This window comes from Megalobrama amblycephala, linkage group LG3 (genome assembly GCF_018812025.1).
Source record: "Megalobrama amblycephala isolate DHTTF-2021 linkage group LG3, ASM1881202v1, whole genome shotgun sequence".
Taxonomy (NCBI): Eukaryota; Metazoa; Chordata; class Actinopteri; order Cypriniformes; family Xenocyprididae; genus Megalobrama; species Megalobrama amblycephala.
The window spans coordinates 33,816,203-33,838,752 of NC_063046.1; the positions used below are offsets into that span (position 1 = coordinate 33,816,203).

At 38.1% G+C, this 22,550-nt stretch overlaps 2 protein-coding genes across 7 annotated transcripts in view; both read right to left on the minus strand.

Moving 5' to 3' along the window:
• znf536 (zinc finger protein 536) overlaps positions 1-6,708 on the minus strand; it is a 353,575-nt gene extending 346,867 nt beyond the window's left edge. For 5 of the 6 annotated variants that reach the window (XR_007184222.1, XM_048185231.1, XM_048185229.1 and 2 more), the window contains exon 1: positions 6,562-6,708. The gene's annotated coding sequence lies outside the window, so the exon portion shown is untranslated. Of the gene's footprint in view, positions 1-2,379; positions 2,503-6,561 lie in introns of those variants that run through there. The other variant, XM_048185230.1, reaches the window with a different exon arrangement.
• A 5,859-nt stretch (positions 6,709-12,567) lies between these two features.
• Positions 12,568-22,490, minus strand: ccne1 (cyclin E1). Its single transcript, XM_048185238.1, has 12 exons — positions 22,113-22,490; positions 21,585-21,638; positions 21,356-21,443; positions 21,199-21,261; positions 20,422-20,585; positions 20,119-20,254; positions 18,626-18,772; positions 18,359-18,454; positions 18,113-18,247; positions 13,816-13,927; positions 13,539-13,696; positions 12,568-13,337 (listed from the first exon to the last, which is right to left on the minus strand). Exons 2-12 carry the CDS (start codon positions 21,599-21,601, stop codon positions 13,221-13,223), a joined length of 1,233 nt encoding a protein of 410 aa, XP_048041195.1. The 5' UTR covers positions 21,602-21,638; positions 22,113-22,490; the 3' UTR covers positions 12,568-13,220.
• Positions 22,491-22,550: the final 60 nt, after the last annotated feature.

The window sequence follows — 22,550 nt, forward strand, 5'->3', positions numbered from 1 at the left end:
CGATAAACTAAAATGAGTGAGATTTAGGGAGCGTCTTTTGCGCGCTTTCTGCCAAATCCCGTATATGTAACCTGCTAAAATTAACAGTGGTTAGTGAACGTAGACGCTTTCTTAACAAATAATTTATCAGCAGTGTTTATGTTGGGATATGCAGGTTGTGCAGTGACAAGTAACTTAAAACTATTTCAAGGAAATCTATTTAAATGTGTTTTTTAAATGGGAATCACATCTCTTTACCCTGGAGTTGGTTCACCCTCTGCCAGAAAATTCATAGTTAACGCATTATTACACAAAACAGAACTTGAAACATAATTAGGCTATATTTATAAATGACTATCACTTGAGACCTGTCCCCTTCAACTATTTTAATGATGAGTAGCCTATAGGCCTACTTAAAGTCTTTGTTGTACATCAATATGCTACAAATGCAGGACGTTTTTGTGTGTGGTGTAAACATAACTTATTCTGAAGCAATATCTCATCAGTGTTCTATCAACTTTAACATTTAAATCTGCAGTTTTGTGATATTTACCCCGAAGGCTTTTTTTTTTTTTTTTTTTTTTTATCTTTATAAAGGGTATTTCCCCCTTTTTATTTTGATCAATAAATTCAATTAGAATAATTAGACACACGGGACTATTATCAGTCATATCAAATCATTGACACTTATAAATGACAGCTGCTTTAAATAATAGATTGTTTTAAATATTTTTTGAAAATACAAATAAGAAATATTGGGGAGAAAATTATGACTTTTAAACATGAAACTAAAACGGCAGTAGGTGGAGGCATTTGACCGCCTTAATGATTGAGACATTCATTCAAACAATTCATTCAAGAATGAGTCAGTTGTTTATGAATGAGTCATTGAATCATTTATTCAACCGATTTGTTCAAAACGCTGAATTCAGTAAAGAAAGACGGCTGAGTGTTGCTGTGAGGTACGTGCACAATGGTTCTGCTGTGATCTTTGTTTGGAACTGCAGAAATAGAACAAAAACAGTCAATATTGCATCTTATATAAGTGACTTAATATTAACTACTTGTTTATTGAACTGTCGTGAAATCAGTGTCGCATTTTCAATTATGATGTAACGTAATTGGGAGGACAGCACTCTTGGTCTTGTGATATTCCTTAACTGTATCATATGTAAATATAAAAACTCCACATTTTTAATTTTTTACCACATATTAAAGGATTAGTTAACTTTCAAATAAACTTTTCCTGATAATTTACTCACCCCCATGTCATCCTAGATGTTCATGTCTTTCTTCAGTCGAAAAGAAATTAAAGTTTTTGATGAAAACATTCCAGGATTATTCTCCTTATAATGGACTTCAATGGCCTCCAAACTTATGAAGGTCAAAATTACAGTTTCAGTGCAGCTTCAAAAGCCTTTAAACAATACCAGACGAGGAATAAGGGTCTTATCTAGCGAAAAAAATACAACTGTATTTTTCGAAAAAAACACAACTGTATTTTTCGAAAAAAAACACAACTGTATATGCTTTATTAACACAAATGATTGCCTTGCACGTGCTTCCGCTTTCCGCATTCTTCAAAAAGCTTACACTGTATGTCCTACGCCTTCCCTATTCAACTTACGGAACGAACACAGTGCCAGTTCCGTTTTTTTCCGTAAGTTGAATAGGAAAGACGTAAGCACAGTGTAAGCTTTTTGAAGAATACGGAAAGCAGAAGCACGTGCAAGGCGATCATTTGTGTTTATAAAGCATATATAGTTGTGGGGTTTTTTTGGAAAATGACTGATCGTTTCGCTAGATAAGACCCTTATTCCTCGTCTGGTATCGTTTAAAGCCCTTTGAAGCTGCACTGAAACTGTAATTTTGACCTTCAACCGTTTGGAGGCCATTGAAATCCACTATAAGGAGAACAATCCTGGAATGTTCCCATCAAAAACCTTAATTTCTTTTCGACTGAAGAAAGAAAGACATGAACATCTTGGATGACATGGGGGTGAGTAAATTATCAGGAAAAGTTTATCTGAAAGTGAACTAATCCTTTAACTGAGTTTCTTTGTGTGTGTTGTTCGCATTTGTTTCGATTTTTGCTCGAGATGAGCTGCACGAGCCTCAACAGCGCAAGGCCTACTTTATCCACTATCGATCCCCATATAGACCAAATGTAATAAAATCAGAGTCATTCTCTAGTTTTTGGTGTAGTTTGGTGTTTTGGTGTCAATATAGTCTATTTCATTAATAATAAATATTGCTTTGGTGAGTCTGTTTCTCAGATCATAAAAAAAATGTGTGCCCCCCTATGAAAGCGAAATGGAGGCGGCTATATGTATGCGCTTTGGCTGACTGAATACCGTCTCTCAGACATAGCTTACATTTTACCGTAATGTTCTTGCCTACCTGTGTCAAAAAAGTGAAGCAATTGGAATATTTCCATTCTGCAAAACAGCCACTCGCTTCTGCCGACATGTTCAGACAGCGACTACACAGCCAACTGCTGCGAAGTTGAGAACTCGCGCGCAACTCACTACGGCTAACGATTTTAAAGAGGCAGCGTTCACTTTTACCTAGACGACAAATTTAGATTTTAAATTCAATATTGATTTATACAGAACTGTTGAACTAATTTACAGTATGTAACGCAAGTACATTAAGTAACTGTAATTAAATTACCTAAAAATGAACAGTAATCCCTTACTTTACTTTTTCAGTGGATAGGTAATTTAATTACAGTAAGGCGTTACACACAAATACATAATGTAAACAATCAACTTACGTACATTATGTATTATAACAAATGCCTGCAGACGGCGCCAGCGGCTAGGTGATTGTTGTCGTTACACCTCTTGCTATGGTGTTACAGCATGATCAAATCCTTTTTTAATATTGGCCAAACAACATTTAATTCAAATGTCCACTTAATCTTTAATATTTTTCCACATCTTTATGATATAAATGCTGCAGTCACTGTCATTTCTTCAACAAGAACATGTTATCAAAACATGCAGAGTCAAAACGAGGAGAAATATTTTGGAGAAATCAAGCAATCGTGAAATCTGGCTAAAAATATCTTTACCATGGTTCAAAATCCAATGCATAGCACATTAAAGAGGTGGTTCAATGCGATTTCACTTTTTTAACTTTAGTTAGTGTGTAATGTTGCTGCTTGAGCATAAACACTATCTGCAAAGTTACAGCGTTCAAAGTTCAATGCAAACGGAGTTATTGTCTTTTAAAGTTATGGCAGTTTAATGCCTACAAAAATGACCGGTTTAGACTACAATGAGCTTCTTCCCGGGTTGTGGTGACATCATAAACCCTGCAAAACACGCCCCCGGGAGCACGCAACAAAGTGGGTGAGGCCATGCGGCGTGGGATAATGGAAGCGGAAGAGTTGTGTACACTGGGCGCAAGCGACGCGACGCGTCAAAAGATAATAGAACACATTGTAATCTGTCATATTTTCTACACTGGATGTGGCGCTGAAGACGGATTCCAGAATCATGAGTTCACTGCTGGATTTGCACAAAGGCTTTTACTGAAAGAAGCAGTTCCCACTTTAAAAGCAGAAGCTGCTGTTTATTGGCTTTAAACTGAAAGTACGTTTTATTGTTTGTACATGTCTTTTAAACCTATAGTTCTGTTGCTATTTTTGGTTGCATCAAAGACATACACAAAGAGCAACTCTTTTTTGCTTCGCTAGCCAGTTAGCTCAATTATATTGCATACTTCTCCAACAAACTTCTATGTTCATAGACAAACAATTGTTCATGCTATAAATTAAACGCTACCTTTACAAAAATGCTACTGCTCAGTCATGTATTCGGCTACAGTAGCGATAAAGCTTTAATCAGGATAAAACTGTATATTGAAAGCTAACAAACAGCAGTGACAGCATATCTAAACACTTTGAGACAAATACTAAATGAAATACATTCATAAACTTCTTTTAAAAGCCGAGATTGCAGCTTGACCCTCTTCATCTGGGTCTGATTCGGCTCAATTTGATACAGCAATATAGACTAGGGCTGCACGATATATCACTTGAGATTGTCACGCGCATTTCGTAAGTAAAGCCGGTTCCCTGATTACCGCTAAATCGCCATCACCTGCTTTCAAATGGAGCGGCATTTAATAGACAGAGCCGTAGTTCACTGAAAAGCCACGCTATATCGCGTTCATTATCGAAGGCGATTCATCTGCGATATGAACGCGATATTGCGTGGCTTTTCAGTGATCTACGGTTCTGTCTATTAAATGCCGCTCCATTTGAAAGAAGATGATGGCGATTTAGCGGTAATCAGGGAACCGGCTTTACTGACGAAATGCGCGTGACAATCTCATGCGATATATCGTGCAGCCCTAATATAGACGCCATTATTTACATTTTGACTGAAGCAACGGATGGTAAGGGGGAATCACGATACACTGGGCCAGCTACCAACCTGCTAACCAATCTGAGCACATTGTGTATTTTGGAGGGAGTGGCTTCATAGAACCAGGAAGTCAAATGAGCCGTTCATAGAGACAGAGCGCATTTAGCATAATCTGAAAACCACGCCCACCGGGGGGGAAAACAATCCAACCGTCTCCATTGACTTTGTATTGCGTGAGGCTGCCTCCTTGTCTTTTCTGACTTATTACAAAAAACAGAACAATGCCTAAAAGCTGCTGTGTGACAAGGTGTACAGCTAACAAGCTAAAAAAAAATAATAATACGTTTTTATAAGGTGTCGACCCAAAAAAACGAATGTTTAAGGACACAAAAGTGGATACAGGCAGTGGGACAGAGCGCAACGGGTCATATTACTATAAGAAATACATTGGAGGGGAACGTATTCGGCGACAGGTGAAATAATTCTTTGACATGGTTAAAAATAATGAATGGATTGTTTTTGTTTAGCATATGTTGTCGCTGATTATGTTCCCCTCCAGTGTATTTCTTATAGTAATATGACCCGTTGCGCTCTGTCCCACTGCCTGTATCCAATTTTGTGTCCTTAAACATTCGTTTTTAGGGGTCGACAGCTTATAAAAACTTATTTTGTGGTTTTTTAGCTTGTTAGCTGTACACCTTGTCACACAGCAGCTTTTAGGCATTGTTCTGTTTTTTGTAATAAGGATTGTAAGGATGGATTGTTTTCCCCCCCGGTGGGCGTGGTTTTCAGATTATGACGCGTGTCGCTCTGTCTCTATGACAGTGGAAACAGAGGTGAAGAATAAAGGTAAAATATATGAAAAATAAAGCGTTTTCAAAAAAACACTGAACCACCCCTTTAAAATAATGAAATTATAGCTATGAAAAAAATGCATTAGTATCCAATCAGGCAGATGCGTTGGTGGTGGTGGTGGTCAAATCCTTAACGTCATTGAAAATGTTTAATTAATCTCACCCATTAACTACAATAGTCCACATGTTTGTGAACATACCTAAAAAGCACGTGATTAATCTTGCTTTCTTTTCTTTTTTGCTTCTCAGCGCCAGAGTGCTGTTGTCAGTGGGAGGGGCGAAGCGGGAATGTGGTGTGTGCTTAGGTTACTGCGTTTTTAATATCTGTTTACATTTATTTTTAAGTTAATATTACTATAAAACAGTAATATTACTATATTTCCTACAGAATATTAGTTTATATATATATATATATATATATATATATATATATATATATATAGAGAGAGAGACTTTTTTTGGAGCAAAGGTGGTGCCCCCCTGGGAGTTGGTTCCCTACGCAAACTGCGTACTCTGCGTATAGGGAGCGGTGGTACTGCCATTTAGTATACAGAAACACAGTTTTAAAAAAGTTATGAACGTCTTTTGGGTTCTGGTATATGCTAATATATGTCAAACACTATTCTGGACATGAGCTTTGCATACGCCAGGATAGAAGTTATGACTTTGAAGCCATGTAGCTGCCTAACAGCATTTCACAGAAATTACACATTCAGACATTTTCTCATAATCAGAGTTGTGCTGCATCTGAATTGAGGCAGCACACAGGATTTGGAATTTCAGAATTGCATGAAAAGAAATCTACATACTATGGTCATAAACTAAAGTCAATATACGAGTTAATTATTATGCATATATACAATAGGCCTACGTTTCAAGCATTGAAATAGAAATTTAATTAAAATAGGGCTAATTTCATTTTACAGACGAGGTTGAAAGAGCATTTCATTTGCCAGAATGCAGTTACTTTTATTGAATAACTTAGAACTGCAATTCAGTAAATTCCTATTCATATCATTCCAGTGAAAATATCGATTCAGCTTCCTGTGAGGCCTGGCAAAAACGACTGAAATGTGCTCCTGAATTACAAGGAAGGCGGTTATTAAACTAAGAAACACGATTAATCCTGATTAGAAACAAAAGAATGATTTAATGTTCACCCGGCCATTGCAGGTAAATTGCTGGATTGCAGTTTTTCTTACTAAGTTCCCCTAAATGTTTGAAATATGTGTTTATGGTACATAAAACCTGAAGAAAAAAGTTGAATATTTTGTATCGTACTGACCCACGGGTGTGTCACTGCATTAAAACACTATGAAGATCATTTGATGACAATGATGGGGGGAACTAACCTGATGGATTTAAATAAACCGCTAAATCTCTTCCGACTGTAAATGACTTGCGTTTCTGCGCATGACACGCTGATGTCATTTCAGCATTTCCGCGCCTAGCTCGACTTTGTTGATGACGTCGAAGTGAGCGCCACTCAGCGAGTCACGTGTGTAAACAAAGTTGCTGCCACGTGGTTAAGCGGGAAAGCTTCCGTGACAGTTGGGTTTGACAGCTCATATGACACAGTTCTTGCCACAAGAGTGGTGAAACTTAAATTGATATCAAACAATATAGCGGTTTTTAATAAATGATGTCGTATTGAGAATTAAGGTGACGAGAAACTTTGGAGCCAAGTAAGCAAAGAACAACAATAATAGTGTTAAAAAAATAAACTGTCCTAAGCATTAGCCACTGCCTGTTCATTGTTTACTAGATTGTTACACAGCAACAGGTGAAATGGCTCTAAAAAGGAGCAACAACAATAAATCACAAAAAAATACAATAATAACATATATATAGGCCTATTGTACTTAAAAATATTGTTTTTAGTATTTTAACTTATTTATGGTATAAATTACTTAATGTTGTGTCTTTGCTGTAGCAAATTTCCATATGGGGACAATAAAGTTTTATTTTTACAATTAAAAAAAAAAACATTTTATTCTGTAATCTATTTTTTTTTTTTAATGTCATGACTGATTTTAAAAATCAGGATTTTACATGATTATATATATATATATATATATATATATATATATATATAGTTCTGTGCAAAAGTCTTAGGCACGTCAGTATTTTCACCCCCCAAAAAAGGTTTTAAGCCAGTTATTTATATCTTTTGCTGTAGTGTGTCAATAGGAAATATCTGTTCACATTTCCAAACATTCATTTTGCCATTAATTGTAATAATCCAGTGAGATTTTTGAATACACAATAAGACTGATAAAAGCCGGTGCTCCACATGGAGATCAGAGCTCACCATCATCAAATCCGTCTGTGATTACATGAAGAAACAGATGAAACTGACAAACTAAAATCCAGAAGAACTGTGGCTGTGTCTCCAAGAAAGTTTAAGAAACCTGCCTCCAAAGCTACCTGAAAAATGATGCCCAAGTGTACCTGGACAAGAGCTGTTTTAAATGCAAAGGGTGGTCGCACAAAATATTGTTTTGATTTAGTTAATATAAGTTAATTGATAAATAAAATCTATTTATAACAGTATTTTTTAAAAACATCCTCACTTTACAGCATTTTTACACAAGTGCCTAAAACTCTTCACAGTACTGTATCTTTGCAGGCAGGTTTCTTCAAGCATCTTAGAGACATGGCCACAGTTCTCCTGGATTTGGTTTGTCTCAGTTTCATCTGTTTCTTCATGTAATCACAGACGGATTCGATGATGATGAGATCAGATCACTGTTGTGGAGCACCGGCTGTTGTCAGACTCCCTGTGTATTCAAAAATCTCACTGGATTATTACAATTAATGGCAAAATGAATGCTTGGAAATGTGAACAGATATTTTCTATTGACACACTACAGCAAAAGATATAAATAACTGGCTTAAAACCTTTTTTGGGGGGTGAAATTACTGACGTGCCTAAGACTTTTGCACAGTACTGTATAAATATATATAGTATCTGAATCAGTGATGTTACCTGGGGTCACGGAGTGTTTCGGGTTTTTCAAGCATCATACACTCTCACCCAGGCGACCCAGCTGGGGTTGATCAGGCCCCAGCTTGTGTCCAGGTAGCCCTATCCCACCCATGGTTCTCCTCTACTTATCCACAGCCACCTTGAGGCAACTTCAGCTGACCTCCTTGATGGCCCTTCGCTTACTGGCTCCTATGATGCCCAGGATGTTGTAGGCCCTACAGAGAGACTGGCCAGCAAACCCTCTGCATCCCACCTCAATGGGCTCACACCGATCTCACCAACCATTATTGCAGCACTCCTCCACTAGCTCAGCGTATTTTGCCCTCTTCCTCTCATTGGCCTCCTCGATACAGTCCTCCCAGGGTACGGTGAGTTCCAGGAGAACGATCTGCTTGGAGGTCTCTGAGATGAGTAGCATGTCAGGCCACAGCGTTAAGGTGGTGACAGCTTCTGGGAATTTCAATTGCTTCCCCAGGTCAACTTTCAACTCCCAGTCTCGTGCTGTTGCTAGCAAGCCAGATGAGCTGGCCCTGGCAGCTAATGGTGGCTTCTCCCCAGCCCGGACGAAAGTAAAATCCTGATATATGTATACATATATATCGGAAAAGTTAAATGTACATATAAGGAACAGCTGGAGGACCAATTTGCAACTTATTAGGTCAATTGGCAACATGATTGGGTATCAGTCAGAGTGGCAGTGTCTCTCAGAAGTCAAGATGGGCAGAGGATCACCAATTCCCCCAATGCTGCGGCGAAAAATAGCAGAGCAATATCAGAAAGGAGTTTCTCAGAGAAAAATTACAAAGAGTTTGAAGTTATCATAATCTACAGTGCATAATATCATCCAAAGATTCAGAGAATCTGGAACAATCTCTGTGCGTAAGGGTCAAGGCCGGAATACCATACTGGATGCCTGTGATCTTCAGGCCCTTAGACGGCACTGCATCACATACTGTTACTGTAATGGAAATCACAACATGGGCTCAGGAATACTTCCAGAAAACATTGTCGGTGAACACAATCCACCTTGCCATTTGCTGTTGCTGGCTAAAACTAGGTCAAAAAAGAAGCCATATCTAAACATGATCCAGAAGCGCAGGCGTTTTCTCTGGGCCAAGGCTCATTTAAAATGGACTGTGGCAAAGTGGAAAACTGTTCTGTGGTCAGACGAATCAAAATTTGAAGTTCTTTTTGGAAAACTGGGACGCCATGTCATCCGGACTAAAGAGGACAAGGACAACCCAAGTTGTTATCAGCGCTCAGTTCAGAAGCCTGCATCTCTGATGGTATGATGCATGAGTGCGTGTGGCATGGCAGCTTACACATCTGGAAAGGCACCATCAATGCTGAAAGGTATATCCAAGTTCTAGAACAACATATGCTCCCATCCAGACGTCGTCTCTTTCAGGAAAGACCTTGCATTTTCCAACATGACAATGCCAGACCACATACTGCATCAATTACAACATCATGGCTGTGTAGAAGAAGGATCCAGGTACTGAAATGGCCAGCCTGCAGTCCAGATCTTTCAACCATAGAAAACATTTGGCGCATCATAAAGAGGAAGATGCGACAAAGAAGACCCAAGACAGTTGAGCAACTAGAAGCCTGTATTAGACAAGAATGGGACAACATTCCTATTCCTAAACTTGAGCAACTTGTCTCCTCAGTCCCCAGACGTTTGCAGACTGTTATTAAAAGAAGAGGGGATGCCACACAGTGGTAAACATGGTCTTGTCCCAACTTTTTTTCACAGACCTTTTTTTTTCCCTTAAAATGATACATTTTCTCAGTTTAAACATTTAATATGTCATCTATGTTGTATTCTGAATAAAATATTGAAATTTGAAATTTCCACATCATTGCATTCTGTTTTTATTCACAATTTGTACAGTGTCCCAACTTTTTTGGAATCGAGTTTGTTTATATATATATATATATATATATATATATATATATATATATATATATATATATATATATATATATATATACATAAATCAGGTAAAATCCTGATTTTATAAATGATGAATTTTGAATAAAGACTTACTATTTGTGTATGATAAGGAATATTAGACTGTTCTGTGACTGCTCTATGATATAAAGAGACACACTTAATCATGTTCTTCTTTTTATTCTAACAATATTGTATTAAAAACACACAATCACCCCATTAGCTGAACTCTTCTATAGGTGAAAAATGAGACAATGAAGATTGAATTTTCTCATTTGAAATGTGTGTGAATATAGCTTTTTATCCCCCGCCACCTCTAAGAACCGTAGGGGGCTTTTGATGAAGATGGCTTGCTAACAACCCAAGAAAATGCCAGTTTATTTTGCCTAAAACTGAGTCATCTAAATGAATTATCTAAAACAATTTACTCCCCACCCCGTGTCGTACAGGAGTCAGAACAACACAACACAAACTCATTAATGCATGTAGGCTGATTATACATTTCAACCCTGACAGCACCTGAACTACTCAATTAACAATTACAAACAAGCAATTCACTCAAGGACTGAAAATCTGACCCTTTGTTTGTCTGAAAAGAAACCCGTTCTTACATCTGCTAGCTACAGTATTACATCGAGTGGCTTACAGACAGTAGGTTTAGATCTTAAACACAGAGATTTTAGACATTAACCAAAACCAATGCTCTGAAATCCAACAATAAACATATAACAGCTTCTTCTTGAGGATAAAATTGCTTCATAAAATTCTCCATCCAATGTTAAACAATATAATCAGCATTTCTCACATATTTTAACCAGAACTTTGTTGAGAACTCTTTTATTGGATCATGTCGTAGCAGTCCACGGCATTATGAATATTAGTGGCAGACAGGGGACACAGAGCTCCGACTAGGTGTGACTTTTGGCGGTGATGGCTGGGAGATCATCCAATGGGCACCTGCTGCTGCTGCCACCAGCGTCTGTGCCGAGAGAACAAAAGGGGCCATTGAGCACATAACAGCTGTTGCGCTGTTGCCTGCCTGAGGGCCCCCGGCCCCCAGGGTCTGTCTGCTGGGGAAAGCCCCCTCCTCCTCTTCAATGTTGACCTCCATACAGCTCTTTTAAGAGACTGCATGGTAGCCATCCTGCTGCCACATTGTTAAATACAGAACAGTGATGTTGACGAGGGACTCAATTCACTGTCACCCTCAGTAAGGTTAGGAGCTTAGCATGAGGGACACAAAGCTGCATGAATTGATCCTTGAGGTTGAGAAGCTTACATCTATTTAATCTCCAAACCCTTTTTTATTATTAACTGCTTCATTTGCCACAAAACATGTGTCTTTTTTAATTACCCTGATCTGCACTGTATGTTGTATAATGGTCATTGTTGTAGAATAACAATGTACGTGTGTAATGTTTCATTGAAATAATACAAAGCATATTCAGCAGTTTGCCATTTTCAATAACTGAAAGAATAAAACCCAAACCAAAATTGCCTTAAGCAGATTCCAATCACCAACCCGGCACCCAAACACTGCCAGACCAAAGCAGCAGAGCGATTGTCACTGTGCAATGTAATGAATTACCCTTGTCTCAGCAGCAGCTGTTGAGGAGCTCACAGACCTCAAGTCCAGCCTTCTGATCATGACAGACAAAAGCATCACACTGACATCTAGTGGATCATGTCCTAGGTCTCTCCGTAACACTCGTTCTCAGACTGCAAGCAGAGGGCACTGTGTATGTAGATACATGAGCGAGACAGCCATTACAGGCCCTGTTCACCATTTTGTTTCATAGATCTCATACATGATGCTACACTACAATTTTTGACTCATATTGTAAAACAGCCTGCAAGTGCACATTTTTTTCCCCCAAATCTGCATGGATTGCTTTTTGATAATTAGACAACTTAATAAAAGGCTGCTCATAATGCAACCATTCCCGTTCCATTAAGAGCCAAATTAGGCTGCCTCTTTACATGCATGTCAAATTACACATGCTGGAGTTTTTCCCCCATGAAGTTAAATGTGCTGCACTACAGGATGTAGCCTTGTAAGTAAATTAAATGGTTGCAATCTAAAGCACTTATTTTTTTGCAATGCTTTCAGCTCTTTGGTTGCTCATTCATCTCTCGTGTAATTGTTCATCATAAACATGTTAAAAACAGTTTTCACCTTTTAAAAGCAAAAAGATATTTTAAAACAAAAAGTTAATTTGAATATAATATAAAATATTATGTATATATATATATATATATATATATATATATATATATATATATATATATATATATATATATATATATATATATATATATATATATATATATATATTTTTTTTTTTTTATTTTTTTTTTTTTTTTTTCTATAAGTTTAGTAGTATTTTATAAACATCAAGAAACAAATAAGCATGGTAATCATAAAAACTGTCTGAGACAGTGGCTTTATTTAAACATGATATAGAGAAATGTAGCAGCATCTCATTTAAAAAAAAAAACAAACCTATAAAAAGTGAATGGTCAAGTTTGGTTACAAATACATGGGAAGCGACCAATAGAAAATCTTAAATATAAAAAAAAAAAAAAAGAGAGTCCTAGCTTCTGAAGCTGGTGATTTCTCTGGTCCTTTCTGGCAGTGGAGACTTGAGTCCCCGTGACAACCTGTCAGGATTTTGCTGGTCCAAATGGCAACCTGAGCAACAGAAACCCATGCCCATATTTGTGTGGGGATCTCTGTGGTCATCTTTCCATCTGCTCCAGTTCTACCCTCTTTTAGCAGCAATCAGAGCCAGTGACAGCTCTGAGATTTTGGCAGGTAGTCTACATTTGTAAGATAACAATAATAATAATAAAATAAAATAAAAACACCAAACCTTTGGACCATTTAAAAAAAAAAAAAAAAACATCTTTCAAGTCTCATATGAAAAAAATAAACATAAGACATTTTTGGTCTTATGTCAATGCATGTGAAGTGATGGTTGGGTTTGTCCTGTAATGCCATTCATTTGTTGATTTTCATTTAAAATTCATCAGTCAGGGCTGTGTCCTATTCCATAAGTAAAAGGAAGTCAGGAGACTGTGCTCTCTGGCTTCTCACTGCTGGGTGGTGGTGTGAGCACTCCAGAGGGAACTGGAGACCTCTGAATGCTCTCAATGTCCACTGGCTGATAGGAGTGCACCTTTCCCTGAAGAACAAGAAAAGAAACAAGAAAACTTGAGGCAAGAGGAAATGAAAGAAACAAATGTTGTGGCTGGGGCAAATGTATGCAAAATTCTTTAGAACAAGATAGATAATAGTGTTGAAGGCCAAGTTTTGGCTGTGTGCATGCATTATATAAAACTGGCCTGAGAAAAATGAAGTTGTTGCTTCAAATGCAAAAACTTACCAGCCATTCCAAGTACTGTACATGGGTCTGTATATTGTGCGTGTCATCAGCTGCTATTCCTTTGAATGTTTTGAGGGCTGAGCTGCCCGTTTCACGAATTGACATGGCAAAAGGGACCATCCATCTCACACACTCCTCCAAATCACACCACTTCAGCCCTGGAACCAAGAATACAACATGAATAAAGGTCACTTCCAACCACCTAGGTCCAGTTTGTAATATACATGCTCTATTTAATAGAGCTATCGAGAAGAAATTCACACAAAAGAGTTCATACCTGAAACTTTCATGACTAGCTCTAGAGAAGAGAAGTGGAAGAGTGCAGAAGCTGCAAGGAGGCTGTAAGAGAACTCCAGACTTCTTACATCCAGTATACACAGATCCAAGAGCTATACAAAAAGACAAAAGACAAAATAAGATACTAAATCATACAAGTAAAAAGAGAGACATCTGCTTAGAAGGGGGGGGGGGGGGGACCTCATACACTGAAACAGCTCAAGTTCAACATATGAAAAAAAAAAAAGAAAAGAAACCAGACAGTTAACTGTAGTTTTATCATTAGAACATGACAAACACTTGCCAAACAGGTGAACTTCACAAGTTAATATTACATGTTTTGTCTTTTAAAAATGCACATTTGACAGTAGCTTGAGTTGTAAAACTATAACATCTGTATAAAAAAAAATAAAAATTGTATCAACCTAATTTTTAGAATTTTTTTAAAATTTAGTCTTTCATTAGTATTTGTAAAAATTTACCACAGGTAAAACTACACATTGCACCTCATTACCATGGTAAAAAGTAACTGAATGGTTTCAATGGTATTTGTGTTTGTTTCTCCTGATTTCATGTCAGTGTTGTTGAGAATGTCAGCGTGGTTTCATCTGGCTTTATACTAGCTTAAGGGTGCTTTCACACTAGCACTTTTGTGCACACCTGGGTTTGACTGACGTCAGAGTTTGATTCGTTTGGATGATTTCGTTTGTGAATGTTGTCTTCCGAACTCTGGTGTGCACCAACGAACCGTACCCGAGTCTGCTTACAAAGGGGGGTCTGTGGTATGGTTCGCTGCTGATATGAATGCAAGTGTACTAAAATCGCGGAAGCGAACCACTATTAATGACGTATGATTTGATAAAATGTGCGTTTGCATTTCACTCACTTTTCTGACGAGCGTGACAGATGCACTGCAAGCAGAGAGCTGTATATCTCATTTCTGCTTGCCTTCAGCGTTCTTTTGAACATTTGCAGTACATTCGTAGCAGATAGATGCAAGTGGATTTGTTTACTGAAGCTTTGAAATTTGGCGGTTCAAAAACAGAAGTGAGATGAGCAATGCATTTTGCCACCTTCACCTGCACGGTCGTTATCAAGAAACGGGGTAAACGGCTGCTGTTTTGATGACAAACGCACCGCGGTTTGGACCCAAATAATATAATCCGAATACAGTCCAGTGGTGGCAGGGGGGAGCAATCAAACTCTGGTTCGGACCAGGCAATCGAATCAAGTGTGAAACCACCTTAAGTCGCAAAGCATTTGATTTGTGGTTTGTATAGGAGAACTCTGCACCGAACTTGAGCGCTTTTCACTGGATCTCACAGCACTGTTTAGTGGTCAAGTGATTGAGATGGTCAGCGAGTAAATGCATTTGCTCTAAGCGCACGCTGCAGTGTTTTGAGCAGAGCTGATAAACGTTGCGTGGTGCACAGTTCAAATGAGCAACTCTGCTTCGTTCCACTTGGCACGTTTGTGGTTTAATGCTTCTCGTATGCAACAAACAGCAGCGCTTACCAGTTAGGCAAATTGGTACAGGCAGTCCCAGATTCAGGACACAGGACTTGGGGTGGTTATAATTGTCAGAGGGGCTTGTGGTTCATATTGAGTTCTGGTTTAAAATTGCGTTCCGGCAGTGGGGTTCCGATCATCACAGGGTGCGCTTGAGATCGAGGAAAATTATTTCACGATAATTATCATTGTATCGCCCAGTTCTACTACAAACTCATCTTCTGTCCACAAAACCCAGGTTGTGTTTCAATATATTACATTCACAAAGTAACTTGTAGTAAAATGTCTCAAATGAGTTTGAAAAGGAATTTTAAAAACATGTTCTTAAAGGGACAGTATACCTAAAAATTATTTGCACTTGTCATTCCAAACCTGTATGATTAACCTTCTTCTGTGGAAGATAAGAGATGATATTTTGAAGAATGTGGGTAAAAGAACAGAGGTAAAAAATAAATAAATAAATAAATAAATAAATAAATAAATAAATAATAATAATAATAATAATAATAATAATAATAATAATAATAATTATTATTATTGTGTAAGAAAATGGTAACTTGAAATTGTAATTACGATTATTAATTATGATTATCACAATTACATTGAATGATGTTTTGAATAGTTTTATACCATTGTTTGAAGCAACTGCATGCCATATTTTTATGTAAAAATAAAAAACAAGCTGAAAACACTTCTGGATTTTTTTTTCCATTAAGTCTCAAATGTCAACTATACATTGGTTTGGTTTGTTAAAAAAAAAAAAAAATTATATGCATCTAATAATAATGGGGGCTTTTGCACCATGTTGTTCTAGGAACTTAGTTATAGGAACTAGTCACCAGGGTGGTTCCCAAGAACTAATGGCCACATACACACTAAGTTTCAGGAGTGACAACCGCATTTAAATGCGGGAGTGAATCCCCTAAATTATCGTTACATGTGTGTATGGAACACGACCCACTCTCAACCCACTCTGTGATGATTGACAGCTTGGAAACCATAGCAGCATTCTGGCATTTCTCGTGTTTGGTATCCATTATTGTGACCAAAGTAATATTACGGTGACAAAACACTCGTTATTTTCAGCAATTTAACTAAACATAGTTGACAGAGGCGTCGTGTTGTTTATGCTTGTACGGCCTGTTTCACACAGAGCGCGCTCTTTCTGTGTTGCCATGGTCACTCATCATAAGCGTTTTTGGGCTTGTTTAAGCTCATCTCAAAGAGTTTATGGAGTTATTAAAGTGAGCAGACATGATATTGTGATATTTTTGTCTTATTTTCAGCATAAAGCATTTGGATTTATTTCGGTTTATTATGGGCTTTTTCTTGTTTGCTGATTTTTCTAGCAAGATCTGGCAACATGAATGAGTCAAGGCTCTTGCTTTCCATGTGATTCACCATGCATACAGAAGAGAGACATCTCCGATGAACATTAAAAAAAAAAAAACATTAACAACTAGTTGTTCAGTTCGGTTCTGTACACACTGCATAGAATTTCTGTAAAAGCGGTTGTCACTACCTGTATTTTTCGGGAGTTAATACGGTTGTAGAATGCGGTCGTCACTCCCATATTTTACTGTGTGAACAGAACGCGATTATGCACTAAAAGGTGAACTGACAACCAAATTTAGCAGTGTGTACATGGCCTATGTTCCCCTAGGGCCATTTTCCTGGTTGCATTCGCATCACCAGTAGGAACTCTGAAGTGACGTAAACTGCACTCATTGTTGTGACTTATTTTGACGGCACTGAGAACAGTTCAGCCAGAGCTTAGGCACACAGTGCTCACATTAGTTGTTTAACAGTCCATATGTTATTAGATAAAACTGTTATACAAAGAAAGTAAACAGTATATGAACAAGTATTAGGTTTTGTCATGTGGTCAAAGTCACGCTGTATTTTCTTCTTAGCATAAGGTTGAGACGTCCATCTATCACTGTTTTCCATGTTTGTAGAGTTAGTTCATGAAGTAAATATTTAGGCTGTGTACACGGCTTTTTAAAAAATGGTGGGTGCTGGCGTTTCGCTTTTTTTTTTTTTTTTTTTTTTTCCCCAAACCAATCAGCATACACTTGCGTCACTGGTATTTCCTTTTGTGCTAGGTTAGAACACTTACACTCTGAAGTAGTCGTGATTCGCAACTGAACATGCTCTAAACACCTCTTAAGCACGCAGAATAATTTAAGTGGATTTTTTTTTTTTTTTGTAATTGCGCCTTTAAACGATTAAACGATCATGGGTTCCGTAATCGTAATCACGATTAGAAATTCAATTAATTGTGCAGCCCTAGTTGTGAGGGTGAGCAAATTTCCATTTTTGGGCAGACTATGCCTTTAAAGCAGGCATGGGCAAACTCGGTCCTAGAGAGCTGCTGTACCTGCAGAGTTTAGCTCCAACCTTTATCAAACACACCTGAACCAGCTAATCAAGGTCTTCTGGATTACACGCAGGTGAGTTTTATCAGGGTTGCAGCTAAACTCTGTAGGACATTGGTCCTCCAGGACCGAGTTTGCCCATCCCTGCTTTAAAGCATATTTTCGCAGAAAAGCCCCAGAAATGGACTTGGTAGGATGCATTCATATATTGGAAACAACTTTGAGAAAACTAAAACCAGAAGTCCCATGCACGCCTGCAGTATGTTGAGTAGAAAACAAAATAGTGCCAGACCTTCACACTGCAGGACACGACACGTGCAGAATATAAATTTGATCGAATCACAGCTTTTTATGGTAAATATGGCCTCACACCATATTGTGATTTTAACACGATTAATTGTGCCATCTTACCTCTGCAATCTGCACAAATGTAGCCTGTGGGTACTGGGCTATGAGAACTTCAGCAGTCTCCTTTAGATAGGCCATCTGCATGTAGATGTTGAGCCAAGCCACTGGGGTTAAAGGACTCAAACTCCAATTCAACTCCTGAAGAAAAAAAAAAAAACAAAACAAAGAAATGGAGTAGTCCATTACACCATATAAGGAGCAAGGCTGCAGGTTTAGGCATAGTACTGAGGATAAACGATGACAATCTACCTTCATGATGATAACCTCCATGCTAAGAATGTCATCCTCGGTGCAGGCCCCATCGGTAACGTAAGCAAACTGATGCACCTTAGGAGGGTAAATTTCCTTTGGAAAGAATATAAAAACCCTAATTACATTTCAGGTTCACATTATACTGCTAAGTGCTGCAATTGCACTTTGAAAAGTTCTTAAAACATGAAATTATACTGATAAGATATTATAGCCCTTATCAAAAGATCAGGCTGAAGTACAAAGGCATCTGAAAGTAAAACTTACCTCCATTTTGGCAGCGATGAAGAGACAGGAGATGCCTATAAGCTGTAGTGTTGTTTTAAGAACATTCTCTTGTGTGGCCATGAAGCGATCAAAGTAGTCCTGACCCAAGTAAAACGTTTCTCTGTGTAACTTGTACACCTCACAAACCTAAAAGACAGTAGATGTCAGTGTCAAAGATCACCATTCAACATTTCAGTGCTTATGAAAAAGAAACAAAACCATTAATCCCTTTCAGAAAAAAGAACTACTCATTTTTAAAATTTAATTTTTAGTTAACCGCTTTATGAAAACAGACTTCCATTTCTAAACCCAAAGAACACTTCAATATTTATTTGTACGCTCGGATATGCATTTAGTTAGTGTCCGTTACGTGGGGGTACCTCCATTCTTAAGTCACGGTTCGGTGTGTTATTTGTACGGCAGGTGAGGGAAGAAAAAAAAAAGAAAAAAAAAAGAAAAAAGATTGCTTTAAAAAAAATAAAATAAAATAAAATGAATAATAATAATAATAAACGGCTTTAAAAACTATACCAGACGAGGAATAAGGGTCTTATCTAGCAAAACGATCTGTCATTTTCTTTAAAATTAAAAATATTCAACTGTATATGCTTTATAAACCCAAATGATCGTCTTGCAAGTGCTTCCGCTTTCCGTATTGTTCAAAAAGCTTATGCTGTATGTCCTACGCCTTCCCTATTCCATTTGCGGAGAAAAACGGAACTGGCGCCGTGTTCATTCCGTAAGTTGAATAGGGAAGGCGTAGGACATACAGTGTAAGCTTTTTGAAGAATACGGAAAGCGGAAGCACTTGCAAGGCGATCATTTGGGTTTATAAATCATATACAGTACATTTGTATTTTTTAAGTGAACTAATCCTTTAATATCAGTGTCTGCTAAGATATTGGTCTAGATATCTCTGCTCATTTATGTGGTTTTATTATAAACAGACACTTCTTTAAACTCATGGGTAGATTATTTAAATAGTGCTTTAATAATAAAAAAAAATAAATTTCAGCAAGTAATTATTTAAAAATCACATGCATCATACGTGATTTTTTTCAGATGCATCCACAATAAAGTATAAAGTATATCGATATTACCGGTAATTTCCCATCCTACTCTGGAGCTTCAAATTAAGTAGAAACAAATTTCTAGAAACGGCAACAACAAAATGCAGCCGCATTGATGAGTGCTTGTGAAAATATATTTTTTGTAACTTCTGGAGAGAAATGGCACAGACACTATACAAAGATGAAACATTCATGTGTTGATCGCCTGTGTTCACACAAGCTATCAAATGGATGAAACATTCACATAAAAATTCAAGTGTACTTTGGGCTCTAACTGCAGTTAGCTTTTAATTATAAGAAAACTTGAGGAACAGCCTTTGTAAACAACTTGAGGTTAAGACAAATGAAGGGACTTGCAGTGTCCCCACCCTTCTTATACAGATTAGATTAAGACGTGTGAATGGTTAAACAACGATCACAAACCTCCATTAGCCAATCCAGCAGAATTGCTCTCATTTTGGGTTGGAGATTTGGATGTCTCTCCATAACGTGTGTATCTCGCAAGTAGAGTTTGTCTTTTCTAAGCAGGTTGTTCCACACATCATCTTTGCTTGCCCAGCTATGAGAAATGATGGAGAAAATGTTAACTTTTCCATGTACAATAATGTATATCAAAGAATGTGTCAACAAAAGGTATCTTGTCATACAAGATATTCTACTGGCAAACATTTAGTCATGTCAATCTAAGGTAGCTAAACGCAGTTTGAAAAGAGATAAATCTCTCACCATAGGGCCGGCAGAGGGGTAGAACGCGTGGGGGTGACGAAAATGTTTTCTGAGGCGTACTGTGTGAATCCCATGCTGCCAACAGCAACCGGTTCCTCTACTTCATCAGGTGTGGGGATCCGCCTGCATGGGCTTGTGTAACCTGTGTCAGGATTCCAGCAGGCCTGAGCAAGAGGACAAGATGAGAAAAGAAAGAGAGAGAGAAAAAAGAAAAACTCTTAACGGATATAAACAAATATGAAAGCCCGCCTTCTGCAACTAGGACAGGCTTCAAAGGCATTTTGAAAAGGACCTTCCATGGCACAAAAAACGCTCCCTAAATAAATTCAAGCCATGACATTGACCCTAACCACTCACAATACCAAGCTGGCATAGGCAGCAATGATTATCATTAGGCAGGACTGTAACCACTTTAGACACTGAGGGGGGGAAAAAGACCAGTCCATAATATTTAACAGTTGTTTAACGATAGAAATGTTAAACAACTACTGATGTGCATCTTGAGACAAAACAATAGCACTGACATTTTAATACATGTCATATATGAGTTGTTTTCAGCCCAAACATGCATTTTAGTCTGGGAATAGGCTGGGGAACTGGGGAAACATCTCTATATATTTACCACACAGGTATAACCATATAATTTCAGGACATTGACCATAATATTGCGATCTACAGAAAAAGGCTAAAATAAGAGTGTCAATTGGTTTAGCATCACTGAAATGAGATGCCTGGTGAGGCCTATGGATACACACACCGGTCATGACTCATCCATACCTGGGATGCACATGGTTTCTTTCTTGTCATCTCTGTGATCTCCTCATCTGGATCTTGTAAATGCTGTGAATTCAAAAACAAAACAGTCAGAGACTCATCTCTCATTATGTTTTTCATTATACGAGTATCATAAAAAGTTTAAGAATAGTTTACTTACAATAGCTACGTCTGCTTTCCTCTTCCTGGGACGCACTGAATTGGTTTTAGGAGCTTCATTTGTAGTGTTAGTCTGCTCTGTTCGTAGCCTGCATCGAAAATGATATTGTTACATTTCCACATTGCCCTGAAACTCTGTGACCAGCTGGGCCAACTCGTTGCTGTAACGTTTCCATGCATGCACACTGATGGTCAAAACTGCCTTAAAAAGACACGAAATCGAAACTTACACTTTCTTGCTTGGCATGATATCCACGCTTGTGACCTTCTTGAGTGTCGAGAGCCTAAAAGAGAAAAGTGTTACTTTTTTATAAAGTCCGTTTTGTGGCTTTTAATCCCAACCCCCCTCATGTAAGTCCTCACAAAGCGCTTTGGGCGCGGGGAAGTAGAAATGGGCACAATGTTCAAGAGGTCAAAACTACACGAAAAACACAACCGAACGCTTCAAGACCACAGATATATGCACTTTAAAGTCTATATTTTCAAAGTAAAGCCAATTCATGCCGATATTTCTACTATTTGCAATAAAACTACACGTTTGCATTGCTCTACCCAAGGGAGTCAGAAAATGGCCGAGCCAATCATTATTCCTCATTTCATTGAACCCGTTCACACAACAGCTAAAAGTAAGAAACTAAAGTCTCAGCAATCCAACAATCCAAAGTTTGCTTTCACAAACCCTTTTAATACATCTTACTTGTTTAATGTCACTTTTGCCGATCTTTATTGATAACCCCACGATTGTGTAATGCACGTACCTTAATGTGACGCTCTCTGAAAATGCCTTCTCTCCACGGATATCCTCAAATGCACAAGTTAGGATGGCGTGACACAAGGCATTATTTAGAAAAACTGATCAAATAGTCTGTGAGCAGGCAGCATATGGCCAGGCTGTGATGTGTTCCGCAGTCCGCTCGATCTGAGCTGGCGCCAGTAATTTTGCGCCTTGTCTTATAACCCGCCAGCAGTCGTTAAAAGGGGCCGTCAACGCGGGTCATTTAAAATCCCCGCTCGGTTAATAATGACCGAGAAGCAATGCGATCGGTGCAGCATGTGCGATTGACACCGGCACGGAGCGAGCACGCGAAATCCCGACGTTATAAGTCAAACATTTAATGGTCAATAAAACAGTTTAGAAACATGAAAATTTTGCCGGCAAAATGAGGCTTGTGTTTGGCGACGTCACTTGGGGGGGC

Excerpts from the sequence above, each read along its gene's own strand:
- ccne1 (XM_048185238.1), bottom strand. Across the intron at positions 20,586-21,198 it reads AGAAACCATGTGCATCCCAG|GCCTGCTGGAATCCTGACAC; the intron begins GTATGGATGAGT and ends CCTCTTGCTCAG. Across the intron at positions 13,338-13,538 it reads TACAGTACTTGGAATGGCTG|GGAAAGGTGCACTCCTATCA; the intron begins GTAAGTTTTTGC and ends CTTGTTCTTCAG.